The sequence below is a fragment of the Zalophus californianus genome, chromosome 3, assembly GCF_009762305.2.
Source record: "Zalophus californianus isolate mZalCal1 chromosome 3, mZalCal1.pri.v2, whole genome shotgun sequence".
Taxonomy (NCBI): domain Eukaryota; kingdom Metazoa; phylum Chordata; class Mammalia; order Carnivora; family Otariidae; genus Zalophus; species Zalophus californianus.
The window spans coordinates 61,339,831-61,361,538 of record NC_045597.1 but is presented as its reverse complement, the minus strand read 5'-3'; the positions used below and the strand labels follow the sequence as shown (position 1 = coordinate 61,361,538).

Here is a 21,708-nt window from a genome sequence, read left to right as displayed (position 1 = left end):
AGAGAAAACATCAGTTTCTCATTTTGATCATGAAAATAAAGTTAGTATGGACTAGATGGATCAATGCAGCTCTACTGACAATAACAATATTGCTTGCCAATTTCTGAGTGTCTAACAAGTGCCAAGTACTTAAATACATTCTTTCAGTTAGTCATTGTAATGACCCTGCAAAAGTGGGTGGTTTCTTCATCTTACAGACACAACCTGGCCTTGGCAGGATGGCCCTTTTACATTGGCTACCAAACCAATGAGTACCACAGGACAGCCATCCCACCAAATGCCTGATATTTTAAAATCTGATATTTGAAGCATAGAGAATCTATAGGGCCACAGAAGGGCTACAGAAGCAATAATACTATGACTTCTCTACAGTAAACACCTGCCTGTCAGAGTATCAGCCACCATTCAAGATCAAAATGTTGTCTTTAACTTAAAAGATATGACTTCTTGGGAGAAACTCCTGAGGATCTTGTCATCAAAATGTCCAATTCAAGCTCCACCAATGATGGAATAAAAATGAACTTCTCTAATGGCTCAAGTTTCTCAAATCTATTTCAGCAAGAAAGTAGCCCCCAGCACTTTGTCCCTTTCTCCCATCACTCTCTTAAGTCCAAGGGGAAGACAGCAGTCCAGAAGACAAGGGGGGTTAAGCCCTCTGAGCTGCCATCATGTGAGGGGAGGAGACAGAGGCTCACAAAGGTTGAGTGACTTGCTCAAATCTGCACAATCAATGAGTGACGAAACGAGAACTAAGACCCTAGGCTCTCTGCCAAAGTTGATTCTCTTTCTGTGTCAGGCTGCCTAGGACTACTGAAAAAAACAAAGAAACAAGCCCCAAAACTCAGAGCACATACTCTTTTCTAATGTGACAGAATTCTTTCATTCAAAAAGAAACCCTTTAAAGGTATCACTAAGCTTCAGAAATGTGGGCTTGAAGTCTGGCTATACTTCTTGAATAGGAAGGCTGAGAGAAGACATCCTTGTCTTGTTCATGATCATAGAGGGAAAGCATCTCCTTTCTCACAATTAAGTACAATGTTAGCTGTAGGTTTTTGTAGATGTTTCTTTATGGAGTGAGGAAGTTCGCCTCTATTTGTAGTTGGCTAAGTGTTTTTATCACGAATGGGTGTCAGAGTTTATCATATGCTTTTTCTGCACTAATTGATATGATCATATCATTTTACTTCTTTAGCCTTTTGATGTGATGGATTACACTGATTTTCAAATGTTAAATCAGCTTTGCATATCTGGAATTTTGGAATCTGGAATAAATCTTCTTGGTCATGGGTGTATAACTCCTTCCATATATTGTTGGATTTGCTAGAATTTTTTTTTTTTTTTAAGGATTTTAACATCTAAGTTCATGAGAATTACTGGTCTGTAGTTTTCCTTTCTTATAGTGTCTTTGGTTTTGGTATCACTGATTGGTTTTTAAAAAAATGTTTATTGAGGTAAAAAATCACCATTTAAACCATTTTAGAGTGTATAATTCAGTGGTTTTTAGTATATTCACAATGTTGTACAATCATCATGGAAAAATGTACTATTTACAGAACATTTCCATCACCCCAAAACAAACCCACACCCCCAACTCCTCTTCCCTTATCCCTGGGCAACCACTAACTACTTTCTGTTTCAATGGATTCCCTTATTCTTTTTTTTTTTTTAAAGACTATTTATTTATTTATTTGAGAGAGAGAGAGAGAGAGAGAGCATGTGCGAGCACAAGTGGAGGGAGGGGCAGAGGGAGAGGAACAAGCAGACTCCCCGCTGAGTGGGGAGCCCACCGTGGGGCCTGACCCCAGGACCCAGAGATCATGACCTGACTTAAAATCAGATGCTAAAACAACTGAGCCACTCAGGTGCCCCTCCTCCCCTATTGCTGACATTTCATATATATGTATTCATATGGTCCTTTGAGTCTAGTTTCTTTCACTTAGCGTGTTTTCAAGGGTCATCCATGTTGTAGCATGTATCAATATTTCATTCCTTTTTTGTGGCCAAAAAATAATTCATTTTTTTGTTACACCACGTTTTGTTTAACCATGCATCCATTCATGGACATTTAGGTTATTTCCACTTTTTGGCTATTGTGAATAATGTTGTTATGCACAATGGCATGCAAATATGTTTGAATCCCTCCTTCCATCTTTTTTGGGTATAAACCTGGAATAATCCTTGCTTGGTTGTGATGTACTATCCTTTGTATATGCTGCTGCATTTGATTTGCTAAAATTCTGTTTAGATTTTTTTGCATCTGTTTTCATGGGGAAGGCTGGCCTATATGTTTCTTTTCTTGTACTGTCTTTGCCTAGTTTTAGTGTCAGGTAATGCTGACTTCAAAAATCAGTTGGAAAGTCTTTTTCTGAAAGAGTTTGTGCAGAGTTTGTATTGTTTCTTCCTTAAATATTTGATAAGATTCACCAGTAAAGCCATCTGGGCCTAGAGTTTTCTTTGTGGGAAGGTTTTAATTATAAAGTCAATTTCTTTAGTAGATACAGGGTTATTAGGGTTATCTATTTCTTCTTGAGTGAACTTTTGCAATTTTTACCTTTCAAAGATTTGTTCATTTCATTGAGGCCGTCAAATTTTATTGGCATAAAGTTGTTCATCATACTCCTTATTATCCTTAAATATCTCTACAATCTCTAATACTATCACTTCCCTTATTCCTGATATTGGTAACTTGCATCTTCTCTCTTTTCTTTCTGGTAAGTCTGGCTAGAGGTTTATCGCTTTTATTCATCTTCTCAAATCAAACAAAAACAACAGTTTTTGGTGTCACTGATATTTATTTTTTGTTTTCTATTTCATGAACTTCTGCTATGATCTCTCTTCTCTTCTGCTTGGCTTTGTTTCCATTTGTTCCTCTTTTTTTTTTTAAGATTTTATTTATTTATTTGAAAGAGAGAGCATGAATGGGGGAGGGGCAGAGGGAGACACAGACTCCCCACTGGGTGGGGAGCCCGAGAGGGGGTTCGATCCCAGGACCCCAGGATCACAACCTGAGCCGAAGGCAGACCCAACAAACCAAGCCACCTGGGCGCCCCTCTTTCTGGTTTCTTGATGTAGAAACTAAGGTCACTGATTTGAGACCTTTCTTCTCTTCTAACATAGGTGTTTAGTTAAGTACTGCTTTAGCAGCATACCATAAATTTTGATACGCTGTTTCCATTTTGATTTCTTCTTTGACCCATGGATTACTTAGATGGCCCGTGGTTATTTAGCTTCCTAATATTTGGGGATTTTCCAGAGATACTTGTTACTGATTCCTGCTTCAATACCATTTTGATCAGAGAACACACCTTGCATGACTTGAATTTTTCCAAATTTACTGAGACTCGTTTCATGGCCCAGAATGTGATCCACCTTGATAAATGTTCTTTGTAAAGTTGAAAAGAATGTGTCTTCTGCTTTAGTTGGATGGAATGTTCTACAGATGTCAATTAGAGCAAGTTGGCTGTGTACTGGTCAGGCCTTTTATATCTTATTGATTTTCTGCCTACTTATTGTCAATTATTGATATATTCGATCAATTATTAAGAGAGGAATACTAAAATTTCTGACTAAAATTGAGGATGTGTCTATTTCTCTTCCTGAGGTTTCATCAGGTTTTGCTTCACATATTTCAAAGCTATGTTTATTAAGAGCATAAACTTTAGGATCGTTATGCCCTCCTGATGGACTGACCCCTTAATCATTACGAAATAATCTCTGGTAATATAATCCTTTATCCCTGGTAATATTCTTTTCTCTGAAGTCTACTTTGACTACTATTAACATAGCCACTCCAGCCTTCTTTTGACTACTGTTTGCACAGTGTATCTTTTGCTATCCTTTTATTTGTAACTGCTTTATGTCTTTATATTTAAAGTACATTTCTTGTAGGTGGTTTACATTTGGGTCTCCTTTTTTTCATTCAATCTGATGGCCTCTGGCTTTTAATGAGCCTTAGGCCACATACATTTAATATGATTATTGATAACTGGTAGGTTTAAATCTATCACCTTGCTATTTGTTTTCTATTTTCCCATTGTTCTTTTTCCTTTTCCTTCTTCTTTTTTTTTTTTTTTTTGGCGGGGGGAGAAGGGTTCATTGAGAATGATTTTAATGATTCCATTTTATCTCCTTGGTTGGCTTGTTTGTTGTAACTTTTTGATTTGTTATTTTATGGTTGCTTTAGGGCTAGAAGTATACATCTTTAACTTATCATTGTCTTCCTTCAAGTGATCCTGTTCCACTTCATGTGTAGCATAAGCATCTTACAATAGTGTATTTCCATTTCTCCCCGGGTCTTGGCTTTTGTATTACTGATGCCAAACATTTTAATTTTACATGTTATGACCCTCGTGCTACTTTATTATTTTTAGTTAAATAGCAAATTGTCTTTTTATAAGATTTATATAATAAGAAAATATCTCATAGTAACCACGCCTGGTGCTCTTTATCCTTTTGCGTAGATCCCTCTTTTCCTTTGGCGTCATTTACTTCCTTCCTGAAGGACTTTCCTGAACATTTCCTTTAGTGCAGGTCTATGAATTCTCTCAGTTTTTTATGCCTGAAAAAATTTTTATTTCACCTCCATTTCTGATATCTATTACCATTTACTCATAGTGGATTGATTCCTTTTAACTTTTATAATTTTATTTTTATTATGAATTCATCTTAAGCAGGGCTTGTTTTTGCTGTGGGATATTTGTGTGACTTGTCTTGTTGAAGAGAGCTTTTGAATTTACTTCTAGCAGGAACCATGAGGCTACCACTGGCCCAGGACCGATTTTTTATGTTAAATTCTTAAGCTGGAGCTTGTAGCACTACATGAATGATTTAAATTTGTATTCCAAATCCAAAATTTTAGGTTGCAAGTTTCATTTATCTGGAAGATTCTTCCCTCTATCCAGATCTGAGATCAGGAATAAATTATGCTATGGTCTTCTGGGCCAATAAGTGGAGAGTTTTAGTCCTCTCCTTTTCATGGTGATATAGCCCTTTATGCATTTCATCTTTATATGTAAATATCAGTTGCAACTTCCCATCTCACTCAGGCCCTAGGTCTCATCTTCTGTCCCTAAGTCAATGTTCATACAAAAGCTTCTAGCTATTAGAAGTTCTATTTTTCTCCCCAAGATAGCTGCAATGTCAGGTAGTATGCATATCACTTTGAGTTTTAGTTCTCTCCTTGCTTCTGGTACGTGGGATTCTCCCTCTTGTTTCTCTCATAGGCTTATTAGCATTGCATTAAAAAAAAAATTAATCACAACTGGGATTTCAAAATGTCTTGATAAGCTGAGATGATGAACCAAATAAAATGAGATGATGAATAACCTGTAGTCCAGCATTTAGGCTAAAAACAAAACAAAACACCCCCCACACCAAAAAAGGCAACAGCTTCAAAAGTACAGTACCCAATAAAAACTTAAGTGAGAACCATTAAGGGGTTTGAGTTGACTGCTCCACATGAGCCCACAGTGTAAAGTGGCTGTCAAAAGTTCACCCTTCATGGAACAGTGACCAGAAGAGGAAGGAAATACCATTTTGTAGTTATCACATTACATATGTACATTGGTTATCTACTGTATAACAAATTACACCAAAACTTAATGGCTTAACACAGTAAACATTTATTATCTCAGAGTTTCTGTGGATCAGAAATCTTGGTGCAGCTTAACTTGGTGCCTCTGCTGAAAGGTGTCTCACAGGATGAAACCGAGGTCATGTGCTGGGGCTATGGTCTCATCTGTAAGACTGACAGACGGAAGACCTGCAGAATTCCATGTCTCTCATGTTGACTAGATACAGTTCCTCATAGGCTACTGAGCTACCGGAGGGCTTCAGTTCCTTACCAGCTACTGATGTGGCCTCCCTCAATTCCTCATCACATAGGCATCTCCATAAAGTAGCTCATAAGATGGCAGCTGGCTTCCATGAGAACCAGCAAGAGCAGGAGAGGGCAAGCAAGAAGGACTAGTCTCTTTGTAACCTAATCTTAGAAGTGACCTCCATCATTTGACATATTTTAGGTCCAGTCTACACTCAAGGGGAGCTGACACTCAAAGGCATGAATAACAGGAGACAAGGATCATCAGGAGCCATCTTAGTGGCTGCCTAGCACAATATGTCACATTTTTAAAAGGCTCCAGAGGTAGAACATGATATCCCAAGATCTGTGACCAAGACAACTAAAAAAAAATTTTTTGAGAACAAAAATTCAGGTCATGTAAAATATTTAGGCTAGAAAATAGAAGAGATAAAAGGGGCGAGGAAGAGACCAGGGTGGGAACTTCCATGGCTGTTTTAAAATCACTGAAAAGCTGTCATCTGTAAGAGAGATTGTACTTAGTTTCTGTGGCTCCAACAGGCTGAACAAAAACCAAAAGGGGAACATTCTAGTATTTATAACATAACATTTTATTGACCTGGTTATCTGTTTGTAACTTCTACGTAATTATAAACTGCTTATAGGCAGGTACTATAATGTCTTGTTTACTATTATAATCCTCAGTTACTGGAACTCAGTAGGTACTCAATGAATACTTGGTTAAGTGTTATGTGAAAACAATTAAAGAACAAATCCAGAGGGAAATGAATTTTGGCTCAAAATCTAGAAATAAAGAACTTAATACTTAGAATTTTACAAAAATCGGGATGGGTTGCTAAGTATGTCTCTGGAGGTATCAGGAGAGTCTGGATGATCACGCAGGATGGATGAAGTCAAGAAATGTGGATGAAATAACCTCTAAGTCTTAAAATATCCACCTCTAATGTTCTGATCCTATAACATCATTGGTCTAGATAAATAAATCATTACAGAAAATGGCTCCTGATCCATCTATGGTACACTGCCAATGTTGAAGACGCAAGAAAACCTTAATTCCTTTCCCTTAGACAACACGGACATTTTAGGCCTTTTAAGATATTTAACCAAAAATGAAATGAGCCCCATGTAAAGTAGCTCACTCCTAACACTGACCCCACTTCTCTGCATCTGCTGCACTGCTTTGAGGTTGTGTGGTGTGGCAGAGAGACAAAGGACAAAGGTCAGAGGTTCTGGGGTCACAACGACCCAGTCTGGTTCTGCACTTTACAGGACCTCAGGCAAGTCACCCAACCTCATTAGGCCTGTTTCTTACTTCAAAGACTCGGATAATATTCACCTGAAAGGATCGCTCTGTTTTGCTCCCACTGACTACTGTAAAGTGAAACCTTCAAGAAACATCTCAAAATCTAGGTAAAAACACTGCTGTCTCACTCCTACCTTGATAGTTTTTCACAGGAGTCATCTTGTTATAATCTTCTGATAAAATAAACTCCTGCAAAAGAGAAGAAAAATATCAAGCAAAAAGAAAGTCTTTAAGTGAATAATTAGGTTTCGATAAAACCAGACTGCATAAAGAAACATCACGACAGAATTACATCCAACATTAGTATTTTGCCAATCAATTCAGCATTTTTGTACATCTTTAAAAGTAACAATCATATGCAATTATAATTTTTATATTGTAACACTGAGGTTGGTTTTTTGTTTGTTTTTGAGTATGTGTGAGAAGAAAACTGGATCAAGTTCAGTGTCCTGACACTGTCTTGTCAATTTTGAAGATAACCCTCATTTAACTTGCTACAGCTAAAAATTTGGCCAGTGAGCAAACGGATGGCAATCCTCTATTAGAGAAGCAAATTAGGTATTTTAAAAGATTGTTTCTAATATCAGTAACTTATTTCTCCTTACAATAAGCTTCTCAAGGGTGCATCTTACTCATCCCTAAATCCCTATGGTACATGGCACAGTGTCTTGGATAGTAAGTAATCAGTAAGTATTGACCAAACAGAAATGTGAAGGGCATCTCCCAATCTCATGAGATTAATCTGAATGTCAAATTTACTCAAAAATAGTTTCTATATAATGCATTGTATATACTCTTTGTGAGGACACAGAAAACCTGAGTGGGTGAGTTTGTGTGTGAGTGTGTGTGCATTCTTCACCTAAGCATCTACATATACAATGACCTATATGTAGAAGCCAGTCAAGTGTTTATAAGCCCCAGCCAGGTTTTGAGTCCTTTAGCTTCTTTCAAATGCAAAATATCCATATACTCTTAAATAGTAAGTTGTCAAACAAGGAAAGCTGCAAAGGATAACAAATTGATGCCTTCATCTGAGCTTAGAAACAGAACAATGAGTCTTTTCAAAACATTTGGAGGCTTCCAGAATTTTTCCTTGAGGACTTAAAGAAAGGTGTGTGGGAGGACAGATGTGTAAACTCCTTAATTGCTATCTGGGTATTTACTGAGCTGATACAGTGTAAATTTTAGAAGAAAATGCTTATTTTATTGTTTTTGTGATAGATACCACAAAGGTAAGTATGAGGTGATGTGACAGAATATAGGAGGTAACAAAGTTCCTCTGGGTGTTCACTTTCCTACCCTGTCCCTCCTTAAGAAGCTTATCTACAAAATGGATTTTCTTCCCCATGATTTTCTCAGTAAAAACATTACTCAACTTGTCACTTTTTAAATTCCTATCAGTATTCCTTCAAGAAGTAGCACTACGCTCACTTCTCATTTCTTTTTTAAAGATTTTATTTATTTATTTGACAGACAGAGACACAGTAAGAGAGGGAATACAAGCAGGGGGAGTGGGAGAGGGAGAAGCAGGCTCCCCACCGAGCAGGGAGCCCGATGCGGGGCTTGATCCCAGGACGCTGGGATCATGACCTGAGCCGAAGGCAGACGCTTAACAACTGAGCCACCCAGGCGCCCCTCACTTCTCATTTCTGAAGAGTTAGACTTACAATGGAAGAGAGCAGACCAATTTTTAAAAGTAGTAAAGTCGTTCTCCCATGAGAAGCTGATGGTGTGGTAAGGAAGCTATGCACGCATCTAGGCCTCGACTCACTACCACCCTCAATCCCAAGCAAGAGTAGCTTGAGCCTGAGCCTCCCACTTCAGAGAGCCCCAAATTTCCTCACATACACAATGAATAAATTTATTAAAGACCGTTATTATTTAGGCAAGTGTTTGCTGAGTTCATAGAATTCATATATTACTTTGATTATCCTGAAATTGTTCTCTAGCATGGGCAAAAGGTCACTCAATTCCTTTCAGGACAAGGCAAGGTATAAAATGAAACAACTGGATGCAGATCTGTATTTAGAATCAACATATTAGAATTAACACACACAATAAAATTACCAGTTCACTGCACTGGTACACTTAATTTTTTTGTTTATTTGCTTTTCCTATGAAAACAGAAACATGTAATCATGGAGAAAATTTGGGAGATTTTGTCAGGCTTTTTTATTCTTATTTTTTTTATCAAAGAAACAATAAGCTATTTTAAAGAAACGTAAGAGAGACAGGCATTTAAAAGTCCCTTGTGATATTGTTTCTCAAAGATAACTATTATAAAAAGTATTATTGGAATAATATACATAATAAAACAAAATATTAATACTTTTTAAGTTGTTTTTAATTTTAATTCTAGTATAGTTAACATAGAGTGTCATATTAGTTTCCGGTGTACAATATAGTGATTCAATTCTTCTACACATCACCCGGTGCTCATCACAAATGCACTCCTTAATCCTCATCATCTACTTCCTCCCCTCTGGTAACCATCACAGTGTGTTCTCTATAGTTAAGAGTCTGTTTCTTGGTTTGTCTTTTTTTTATTCTTTGCTCGTTTGTTTTATTTCTTAAATTCCACATTATAAATAAGATCACACGGTACTTGTCTTTCTCTGACTTAAAATGTTAATACTTTCTAACAAGGCTTTTTTTCTGTTAACAAATCATGTATATCATTTCACATGAGTACATGTTTATCAACTTCAGTCTTTTTGTGTGTGTGTGTTTTTTTTAATTTTTTATTTTTTTATTATGTTATGTTAATCACCATACATTACATCATTAGTTTTTGATGTAGCGTTTCATGGTTCATTGTTTGCGTATAACACCCAGTGCTCCATGCAGAACGTGCCCTCTTTAATACCCATCACCAGGCTAATCCATCCCCCCACCCTATCAACTTCATTCTTTTTAATGACCGTATAGAATGTGCAGTAATGGTCTTCTACTGATAAATGCTTACATTTCCAGTTTTCCATATTTAAAAATCCTACATTCAATATATTTTATCTTTTTACATCTCTAACAATATTTCAATGAAATAAAGTTCTAGAATTGTTGGATCAGAGGGATGACCATTTAAAATTTGACCATTAAAATTTGATAGATCCTTTCAGGGGCACCTGGGTGGCTCAGTCGTTAAGCGTCTGCCTTTGGCTCAGGTCATGATCCCAGGGTCCTGGGATCGAGTCCCACATCGGGCTCCCTGCTCCGCGGGAGGCCTGTTTCTCCCTCTCCCACTCCCCCTGCTTGTGTTCCCTCTCTTGCTGTGTTTCTGTCAAATAAATAAATAAAATCATTTAAAAAAATAAATAAAATAAAATTTGATAGATACTTTCAAATTGACTTTTTAAAAGATTTTTATCTATTAACATTCACAATATAACATGAAAGTATGGCTGTAGCCTGGAATATTTTGTTAGGTTTAACCAATCAAAGCTCAGTAGATCGAAGATGTACACATTAAACAGTTTTTTAATCCATCTTTCTATCATCCCTTCTTTACATTCAACTGTCCATATATCTATCATCCTAACTTTTTTTGAATACTTAATTTTTTAGAGCATTTTTAAATTCACAGCAAAATTGAGAGGAAGGCACAGAGATTCCTCACATACCCCCTGCTCCCCTCCAAACAGCCTCCCCCATTAAAATCTCTCACCAGAGTGGTACATTTATTACAACTGATGAACCTACACCCCTTCCAAAGTCCATAGTTTACCTTAGGGTTCACGCTTGGTATTGCAAATTCTGTGGTCTTTGATAAATGCATATTGACATGTATCCATATTATAGTGTCATGCCCTAAAAATCCTCTGTGCTCTGCCTATTCATCTTTCTCTTCCCACCTAATCTCTGGCATCACTGATCTTTTCACTGTCTCCAAAGATTCGCCCTTTCCAGACTGTCATATAGTTGGAATCACAGAGTTTGTAGCCATTTCAATTTGGTTTCTTTTACTTAGTACTATGCACTTAAGTTTCCTCCATGTCTTGTTATGGCTTGATAGCTCACTTCTTTCTAGCACTGAATACTATTCCACTGACTGGATGTACCACAGTTTATCCTTTCACGTATGGAAGGACATCTTGGTTGCCTCCAAATTTTTGTCAATTATCAATAAAGCTGCTATAAACATCCATGTGCAGGCTTTTGTGGAAACACAAGTTTTCAACTCCTCTGGATAAAAAAGCAAGGATTGCTGGGCTATATGGTAAAAGTATATTTAGTTTTAAAAGAATGACCAAAGTAGCTGTACCACTGTGCATTTCCACTAGCAATGTATGAGAGTTCCTGTTGCTCCACATCCTTGACAGCATTTGGTGGTGTCAGTGTTCTGGATTCTGGCCACTCTAATAAGTATGTGGTGGTATCTCATTTTAATTTGCATTTCTCTGATGACATAGGATGTGGAGTATCTTTTCATATGCTTCCTTGCCATCTGTAGATCTTCTTTGGTGAGGTGTCTGTTAAGGTCTTTGGCTCACTTTTAATCTCTTATTGTTGAGATATAGGAGTTCTTCAAATATTCTGGATAACTCCTTTTATCAGATATATCTTCTGCAAATATTTTCTCCCATTCTGTGGCTTGTCTTTTTATTCCCTTTACAGTGTTTTGCAGAGAAGAAATGTTTCATTTTAAAGAAGCACAGTTTACCAATTCTTGCTTTCATCACACCTATGCTACAGTATCTAAGATGTCATCAACAAACCCAAAGTCATCTAAATTTTCTCCTATGTTATCTTCCAGGAGTTTTATAAATTCTGCATTTTACATTTAGGGTCTGTGAGTTATTCCAAGTTAATTTTTGTGAAGGGTGTAAGGTATTGTCTAGATTTATTTTTTTTACATGTAGATATCCAGTTGTTCCAGCACGGTTTGTTGAGAAGACTATTTTTTTCTCCATTGTATTTCTTTTGCCCTTCTGTTGACTTTATTTATGAGGTTCTATTTCTGGGCTCTCTGTTCTGCTCCACTGATCTACCTGTCTATTTTTTCACCCACACCACACTATCTTGATTACTATAGCTTTACAGTAAGTCTTGAAATTGGACAGTGTCAATCCTTCAACTTTGTTCTCCAATATTGTGTTGGCTCTTCTGGGTCTTCTCTCTCTCCACATAAACTTTAGAATCAGTTTGTCGAGATCTATAAAATAACTTGTTGGGATTTGGATTGGGACTGCACTGAATTTATAGATCAAGTTGAAAGAACTGACATCTTGACAATATTGAGTCTTTCTATCCATGAACATGGATCTCTATCCATTTATTTAGGTTTTTAAAAAATTTCACTCATCAGAGTTCTGTAGTTTACTTCATACAGATCTGTACATATTTTGTTACATATATACCAAAGTATTTCATTTTTGGGGGTGCTAATGTAAATGATACTGTGTTTTTAATTTCAAATTCCGCTTGTTCATTACTGGTATACAAGAAACAGCTGACTTTTATAGATTAACTTTGTATCCTGCAGCCTTGATATAACTGTTTATTAGTTCCAGGAGGTATTTTTGGTCAATTCTTTTAGATTTTTCTACATAGACAATCATGTCACCTACAAAGAGTTTTATTTCTTTCTTCCCAATCAGGATACCTTTTATTTTCCTTTTCTTATCTTTGTATTAGCTAGAACTTCCAGTACAATGTTGAAAAGGAATGATGAGGGGGTCATCCTTGCCTTAAACCTGATTTTAGTGGGAAAGATTCCGGTTTCTCACCACACCTAATCATTTTTAATGATCACTGTAACAGCTCAAACGGTTTGGTATATATAAATAAAAAGTCAGTAATTATCTCCACCTTCTATCTCATTCCTTTTGAGGAAACCAGTGTTAATAGTCTTGTGTCTTGTTTCACATCGTTCTTTCTCCTTTATCTTTATATCAACATATGTAAACGCATAGAGGGGTTTTCATTTGTTTTGTTGCACAAAAACAGGGTCACACTATAGACATTACTCTACAACCTGCCACTTTCATTTATAATATATCAGAGCTATCTTTCCTGGGCAAAACACATGATCCTAATTTATTCTTTCTGGTGGCTCTCTTGTACTCCAAAACATGAATATGCCATATTTTAGTACTCACATACTCTCTGTTAAATGGACATTCTATTTTTTACTATTATAACAATACAGCATGAAATGTCTCTGCATGTATAAACATATGAATTAATGTACAGGTTGAGAAGATTGCTAGCTCAAAGATTATAAATACTTAACATTTTAATAAACTCTGTCAGATCTCACTTTCCAGAAGTATGCAGCATTTCAATTCCCTACCATCTCTGACATTCATGCAATGGCCTATTTCCCCATATCTAATCAGCGCTGGATATTACTCATCTTTTCAGTTTTCTGCCAAATTGATGTGCAAACAAATATAACTCACTAAGGTTTAATATGCATTACCCTAACTGCTTATGAGCTAGAGCACTTTTTATATGTTTATTTGCCATATTCATTTCTTGTTCTATGAATTTCCTCCTTAAATCCTACCAAAGCTTGATTTCTTAAAAAGGAGAGCATGAGGCAAAACTTAAGTACTGCTGCTTTATTTGACAGTGCAATATCAGCTGTGTGAATGAAGGAAAAGCAAAAAGAAGCAGAGAAAGTTAGGTTGTACATAACCAAGCTGGCCTGTGTTTCATGAGGAAGCCCAGTTAGTTTTCTAGCATACAGGAAGTCTCTAACAGACTGAATTTAAACGCCAGGCTTTGGAAGAATCCACTGGAGGAAGGGATGGAGAAGGAATTTATCTGCCAGCTCTCTCCTCCCTTGCTTTAAATTTTGATCATAACTCCATGGGAACTTAGCTTCTCCCTCCTTCTGGAAGATTATACTATCTAGCCTTATTAACAGCCACTGGGGAAGTCAGATCTTAGACTTTGCAAGTGCTGTGCTTCATACAACTCAGAAAGTTGCTGAGGAACCAGGGAGCTATTTTCCTTAAGTTTTCATTTAAAGATAGCAAAGCACAGTGGTTAAGAGTTAAGAGCTTGGGCACCAGAGCCAAAGTGTCTGGTTTAAATCCTGGCTAAAACACATACTAGTTATATGATCTTGGACCAGCTGCTCAAGATCTCTGCACTTTAGTTTCCATTTCCATAACAGTAATAGCCTCATAAGACTGTGGTGAGGATTTGGTTAACATTTATAAAGCTTTTAAAGCAGTGCCTGGCACACAGTAAGTACTCCATGAGAGCTAAGTAAAATAAATAAATGCTACTTTTGTAAAATGAATTAAGGAGTCTTCCTTTAAAAAAAAAAACTTCTGAAATACATTGAACAACATTAATCAAAGAATTAGAATTTGGCTATAAAATACTGAATGCCTGGTTCTTTTTTAAATATCAACTTTTCTAATTTCTCGTATAGTTATGAGTCTCATAAAGCTTTCTTAACTCTCTTTGGGTCAAATTTATTAATTTATATTTTATTATAAAATCATCTACTTCCTTAAAGTTTTCAAACATATTACCATGGAACTAACATGACACTGTCTGCTAATTCTTTTTAACTGCCTTTCATATAAAGGCAGTTCTGCTATAAGAGTTATTCTGAAGATGTGAATTTGTTTCAACACGATTGGTAAATTAGGGGACAATTTGAGCATAGCTCAAATTTCATGTTACTTTTACATGATTTTGTCCAGAAACACTAGATGAACACAGAAAAGTGAACCAAGCTAGGTAGGAATACATAAAACAGAGACACACAGATCTCAAACATCTACCAGCTACCTCAGTGTACCACCCCTTGGGAGTCACACCTATCTCCATCTGGTATTAAAACCTGGCCTTCTGATTTCAGATTACCTCCTCCTACCATTTCAAAATAACTCACAAGCTGCAATCCTTCTGCGGCACACTTCCACAAGCAAATTTCAGGCCTTTTTCAAGGTAAAGTGCCATAGTTATCATAATGTTTATGTATTCCCTAATTTCGCATGTCTAAAACTGTGCTACATTTTTATGAGTGTTCCATCTTTATTTCTTATGTATCACAGACTAAGTTGTGTGTGTGTATATGTGTGTTTGTGTGTGTGCGTATGTGTGTGTGTGTGCGTGTGTGTTTAACAAAGTTTTTAAGTATTGCATTCCTAAACTAATTTTCCCCTAAGCCATTTATGGCTTTTTTGTGCAATTCTACATGGTGTGGTGATTTTTAAAAACAAGCTGAATTATAGCAGAAATGAGTGGCTATATATATATACATATATATAATGTGGTTACACCTCTTTCCTTATGCTTAACATTATATACTTATTTCTTGTTTTCCTTAATGAGATGTGCCAAGGAATTTATCTATTTTATCAGTACTTTCTAAAACTCAACTTTCGGTTTTATTTACTGTCTTTTTCTCTATCTTTAATTTCAGTATTCATTTTTATAATTCTCTCTCCCAACCTTCTTTTGGTTTATCACTTTGGTATAACTTAATTTGAATGCTTAGATTCACATGTATAACAACTTTTTATTTTAAAGTAAAATTTTAAGGTACAATTCTCTAATATAGATTTGACTATATGCCATAGGATTTTAGACAAAGTGGTTCTCCCTTAAAATGATTTCTATATTATTTTATGTATTTCAGTAATATATTATATATATATACTTATTTACTCTTTCAATTAGGAAATTACTTAGAAAAAAATGTTTAATTAGCAAGCACTTATATTTATGGCTACCTTTTTGTTGCTGCTTTCTAGTTTTATTGGTTTATATTCGGAAAACACAGTATCTTTGCTTTTCAGAATTTACTAAGATTTTTCTCTTAGTCAAGATACATTCATGATTTCGTAAATGTTCTGGAGATATAAGAAAAAAATGTATTTTATCCAAAGTTCTAGATCTACTTGTATATCTATTCAATGAAACAATGATAGTTTTCAAATACTCTATATTTTCATTTTTTTTTTTAAAGATTTTATTTATTTATTTGACACAAAGAGAGAGACAGCAAGAGAGGGAACACAAGCAGGGGGAGTGGGAGAGGAAGAAGCAGGCTTTCTGCGGAGCAGGGAGCCTGATGTGGGGCTCGATTCCAGGACCCTGGGATCATGACCTGAGCCAAAGGCAGACGCTTAACGGCTGAGCCACCCAGGTGCCCCTATATTTTCATTTTTCTTGCCTACTTGAATTTCACATTCAAAAATAGATGTACTAAAGAAATGTGCTTTTTTTTTTTAGAAATGTGCTTCATTTTAAATGTTTATTATTCTGACTATAAAAGTAATATGTATAATACATTTATTATTCTTACTATAAAAGTAACATGTATAATATGATAAATTTTAAAATGGAACATCATCAGGAAGGAAAATTTAAATAGTCTATACTTCTGCCAAATAGTGCTAATTACTATTAATACTTTTATTATTTTGCTTTTCCATCTTTTCCCTTGTATATATAAAAACACATTAAATTGGAATAGTAGTACCACTGATACTGTTTTGTAGCTCTCCTCTTTAACTTAACATTGTCACATGAACATTTCCAATGTCATTAAATATTATTTGAAAATACACGTTTAATGGCTACATAATATTCCACTGGAAGGCTACATAAGATTTTATCTAATTAGTCCCTGTTGCATTTCTAAGACACCAATGTTTTTATTATTATAAAAACAATTGTTAAAATAAATTTATTATTACAAATAATCTTATTTATTTATTCATTTTTTAAAAATTATGTTATGTTAGTCACCATACAGTACATCGTTAGTTTTTGATGTAGTGTTCCATGATTCATTGTTTGCATATAACATCCAGTGCTGGATTTTCTTTGGATGGTTTTCTAGAAATGTAGAGTTATTGATATAAAGGTACAAATACTTCTCGAGTTCTAGTTACATATGACCAATACTTTTTCTAAATAGTTAATGCCAATTAACTCTATCAGTGTACAAGACAGACCATTTTATTCAATGCCAGCCAACAGCTATATAGTAAAGTTGATATTACTCAGGCAAAAATAAAATTTAAAAAAATTTCACAAATCAAAATGTTTATTTGCCCTAAGTATTTCCTTTTATGACTTTTCCACTGTCTATAGGATTTTAGTGCTTTTCTCATCTATTTGTATATGCTTGTCGACTGAACATATTATCTTTCCTCTGTCATATTTTAAGCAACAATATATTAAAATGCAGTTAAGTAGCATTTTTTACACCGAGAAGTTTTGGAATTTTATGCAAATATCATATTTTCTTTTGTGATTTGCACTGTTTTGAGCTTACACATTCTTCCTGATAGACTGTTTACAAATGTCCACTTTAGTCACTTCTAGGTTTTCTTTTTCCTTCATTTTTTAAGGCTTTACTTTGTACCTCAAAGCTACTTATAAGACATGAGATGAGGATTAAAATCAATGTTTTTCTTAAAAGCAAGCCAACTGCTTTGGCACTATTTATTTAATAATTTTTCCCATCCACGACTGACGTGTGATGTCTTCTTTCCCATATTCTATGTTCTTACATATAATTGGGTCTGTTTGGGAGTTATCTAACTCTGCTCTATTGACCTCCTATTCTATTCTTGTGTCAAAATGAAAATCATTTAATTACTGCAGGTATCAAATGTGTGTTAACACACAGGCTATGTGTCTAATTTCTCTTCTTAAAAAAAATGTAGCTCCCTATGACCCAGCAATTGCATTACTAGGTATTTACTCCAAAGATACAAATATAGTGATCCAAAGGGGCACCTGCACCCCAATGTTTATAGCAGCAATGTCCACAATAGCCAAACTATGGAAAGAGCCCAGATGTACACCGACAGATGAATGGATAAAGAAGATGTGGTACACACACACACACACACACACACACACACACAATGGAATATTACTCAGCCATCAAAAAAAAAAAAAAAAAAAACGAAATCTTGGAATTTGCAACAACATGGATGGAACTAGAGGGTATTATGCTAAGCGAAATAAGTCAGTCAGAGAAAGAAAATTATCATATGATCTCACTCATATGTGGAATTTAAGAAACAGAGGAGCACAGAGGAAGAGAGAGAAAAATAAAATAAGATGAAATCAGAGAGGGAGACAAACCAAAAGAGACTCTTAACCATAGGAAACAAACTGAGGGTACCTGGAGGATAGGTGAGTGGGGGGATGGGGTAACTGGGTGATGAGCATTAAGGAGGGCACATGATGTAATGAGCACTGGGTGTTATTTATAACAGATGAATCACTGACCTCTACCTTTGAAACTAATAATACACTATATGTTAATTAATTAAATAAAAATAAAATAAAATAAATGTAGGTCGATGATTATCATAATCTTTTTATATAACAAGAAAAATCACATTAAGAATTCTGACTGGAATTGCATGAAACCTCTAAATTCGGGGACTTATAAGTCTTTTTTTATGTACATTAGTATATAATTTTCTTTGCCTAAATTTCACATAGTTCTTTTTGAGATCATTTTTAAGAGTTCTGTTGTTAACTTCCGGGAATGGGATTGTTTTCCATTACTTGGTAGACTCTGAGTGAAAAAAGATTCATAGTTGCTACTTTCGGATGAAAACTGAAAAATAGTGATATCACAGTTCCTGGAGACACACTATGGATCCACTAAAAATCTTGATTTGTGGCAGTTAGAGTGAGGCAATCAATACCGGATAGGGTACTTGGTTAAATGGGACATTTAACACAGTCGTAACTCCAAAGGCAAAATAAAGCACCATTCTATTCCTAAGATTTAGAAGGAAAGGAAAAAGGCATGTTTCAGATCAAATTAAGGACAGAGGGGGAAAAAAATGGTAAGACTGGTTAAGGTCCAATGTTATGGGCTGTTACTAACAGCCCGTGCTTTGGGCTGAGGGTGGAGTAAAGAATATAAATGGAATAATGCTATTATGCTGCTTTGTACATTTGTCCACACTTTTTCTACTCCTCTTTGTCCCTCTGAATTCCTACGAAAACCAGGTCCTCCATAATGAATCAATCAGAAGTTTAATATATTACTTTATTTGGGCAACATCGTACTGCAAAGAGAAGTTGCGAGCATGCCCTGTCATTACACAACGTACATCAAGGCCCTCGCTTGTGTATACACATGCCATTCTCACCCCCCGGGTGGCATGTTTCACAAGAACAGTAATTACTTTCTGTTGGTTTATAAAAATTTATCTGCCCAGTAGATACCATGGCTCTTGTTTGGTAACAGAGGTCACCATACCTGAGTCAAGTTGTTACTCAGCTTTTCGTCAGTCTAAATTAGAGGTCAACAGATAGTACATTGTATTTTCCCTAAAATGAAAGGTATGGTTTTGTTTTCTGCTCATCCTTAGACTCCTAGACATCCCAAGTTCCCAGGGATGTCCTGGATTCTTGGAACAGCAGACTATAATCCACAGTGCTGGGTTGTCGCTTCTGGTTCCGCTCAGAGAACCAGGCATGGCGGGGCACAGTGAGGCCCAGGTGCTGGAACAAATGAAAGCATCTATATACCCCGCAGAGATACCTAAACTTCATATACATGTCAGGAAACAGCCGCCATGCTGGGCCCTGCACATTTCCTGACCCATTTCCTCCCTCCCTTCCTTCCTTCTTCTCGCTCTCTTTTTTCCCCAAAGTAATGTTCAACCACTGCAAATACAAGAATGTATTAGCAATCAATAGGTTAAAAGGCAATGAATTTGGCCCCTCTGCTAGTCCCATGGTGACCCTAACTCTTCAGTATGAGTTTACAGTAAAGGAATGCTATATAGCTTCTAAGCATGGCCCACCTGCTCACCTATTAAGTATCAAGGTGCAATGAAATAGATCCCAATGAATTCTAATAACAGAACCACAGTACCTTAAGCATAAAAAATATATACGTCAATTTTTAGTTGCTTGCTTTAATTGAACGTTTGCCAATGATCTCTTATTTCTTAAAATACAGCACTACTTTAGGGAACAGAAATATATTCTAAAATTAGATTATTAGCTACTGATTCTTTGTTGTGTTTGTTGTGTATGAGAGCATATAAACTGATTTAATGCTTAATATATCTAACTTTTATGAAGAAAACAGAATTAGAGTCTCTGTATAAGTTTTCCTCTCCTCTTAGAAAAAATAGATCTCAAACTGACCAGCAAGATCATACAAAATATAAACAGGAACTGTTAACTTAGCCCAAATGTGCTAAGAATGAAAGAAGAAATGATGTCCGCTTCTCAACTACCCAGCAAAAGTATCACAAAGACAGCTTTGAGGTACTCATGCATGTGCCTATGCAAAGCTATTTCTGGAGAGAGGAGACATGTATGTAAGAAGCTTCATGAACACAGAGGTACTACATTCCTGACTGGGAACATAGGTGTCTTCTTTCTGTATCTGCCTCCATGAAAGAGAAATTGACTTGGGAAGGCAAACTGGTGCAGCCACTGTGGATGACACAGTGTGGAAATTCCTCAAAAAATTAAAAAGAGAACTACCATATGATCCAGTGTTCACACTACTAGGTATTTACCCAAAGAATATGAAAATACTAATGCACCCCTATGTATGTTGCAACATTGTTTATATTAGCCAAATTATGGAAGCAGCCCAAGTGTCTTATCAATAGTTGAATGGATGAAGAAGAGGTGGTATATATATACAATGGGATGTTATACAGCCACAAAAAAGAATGAAATCTTGCCATTTGTAACATGGATGGATCTACAGGGTATAATGCTAAGCAAAATAAGCCCTTCAGAGATAGACAAATACCATATGATCTCATGCACATGTGGAATTCAAGAAACAAAACAAACGAACAGAGGGGGGAAGAAAAAGAGACAAATCAAAAAAAACAGACTTGTAACTACAGAGAACAAACTGATGGTTACCAGAGGGGAGAGGGTTGGGGGGATGGGTGAAATAGGTGATGGGGATTAAAGAGCACACTTATTTGATGAGCACTGAAATGCCAAATCCCTATATGGTACACCTGAAATTGAAAGAAAAGAAAAGAAGGGAAAAAAAGATCTCTAGTCTTCCATATTGCTGGCAATGAAGTTTATGAAACCCCAAAGGCAAGTTGCTTACGAATTTTAGTAACTTTTGAAGATTAAATACTAAACATGGATTAGAAAAGATAGAAATTGATTGAAAGCTGAAATCTTGTTGGAAGGCCCAATATTGGTAAAATTCTCATTTTATATTTCCACATAAAATCCATTTTTGCATCTGCTTTAGAAATGTTCAGAAAATTGTGAAATACATTACTTAGGGTCTCAGTTGTTAATATACATGAAGGTGACTGATTTTTTTTTATTGTAGTAAAAAGTACATAACATTAAAGTTACCATCTTAATCATTTTAAAGTGTACAGTTCAGTAGTGTTAAGTATATTCATATTGTTGTGAAACATATCTCTAGAATCTTTTTCATCTTGCAAAACTAAAACTTGATACCCATTAAACACTAACTTCACCCCACCCCCCACCCCGCTTCCTTGGTAACCACCTTTCTACTTTTTGTTTCTTTGATTTTGTTTCTTGTTTCTATGATACTTTAGATATTTCATACGACTGGAATTATACAGTCTTTGTCCTTTTGTGATTGGATTATTTCACTTAGCAT

At 35.8% G+C, this 21,708-nt stretch overlaps 1 protein-coding gene across 1 annotated transcript in view; it reads right to left on the bottom strand.

The window, feature by feature from the left end:
- WDFY2 (WD repeat and FYVE domain containing 2) overlaps window positions 1-21,708 on the bottom strand; it is a 164,972-nt gene that overhangs the window by 40,646 nt on the left and 102,618 nt on the right. Inside the window, exon 4 of the mRNA XM_027588602.1 lies at window positions 7,256-7,310. Within this exon, the coding sequence (XP_027444403.1) occupies window positions 7,256-7,310 (55 nt within the window). The remainder of the gene's footprint in view (window positions 1-7,255; window positions 7,311-21,708) is intronic.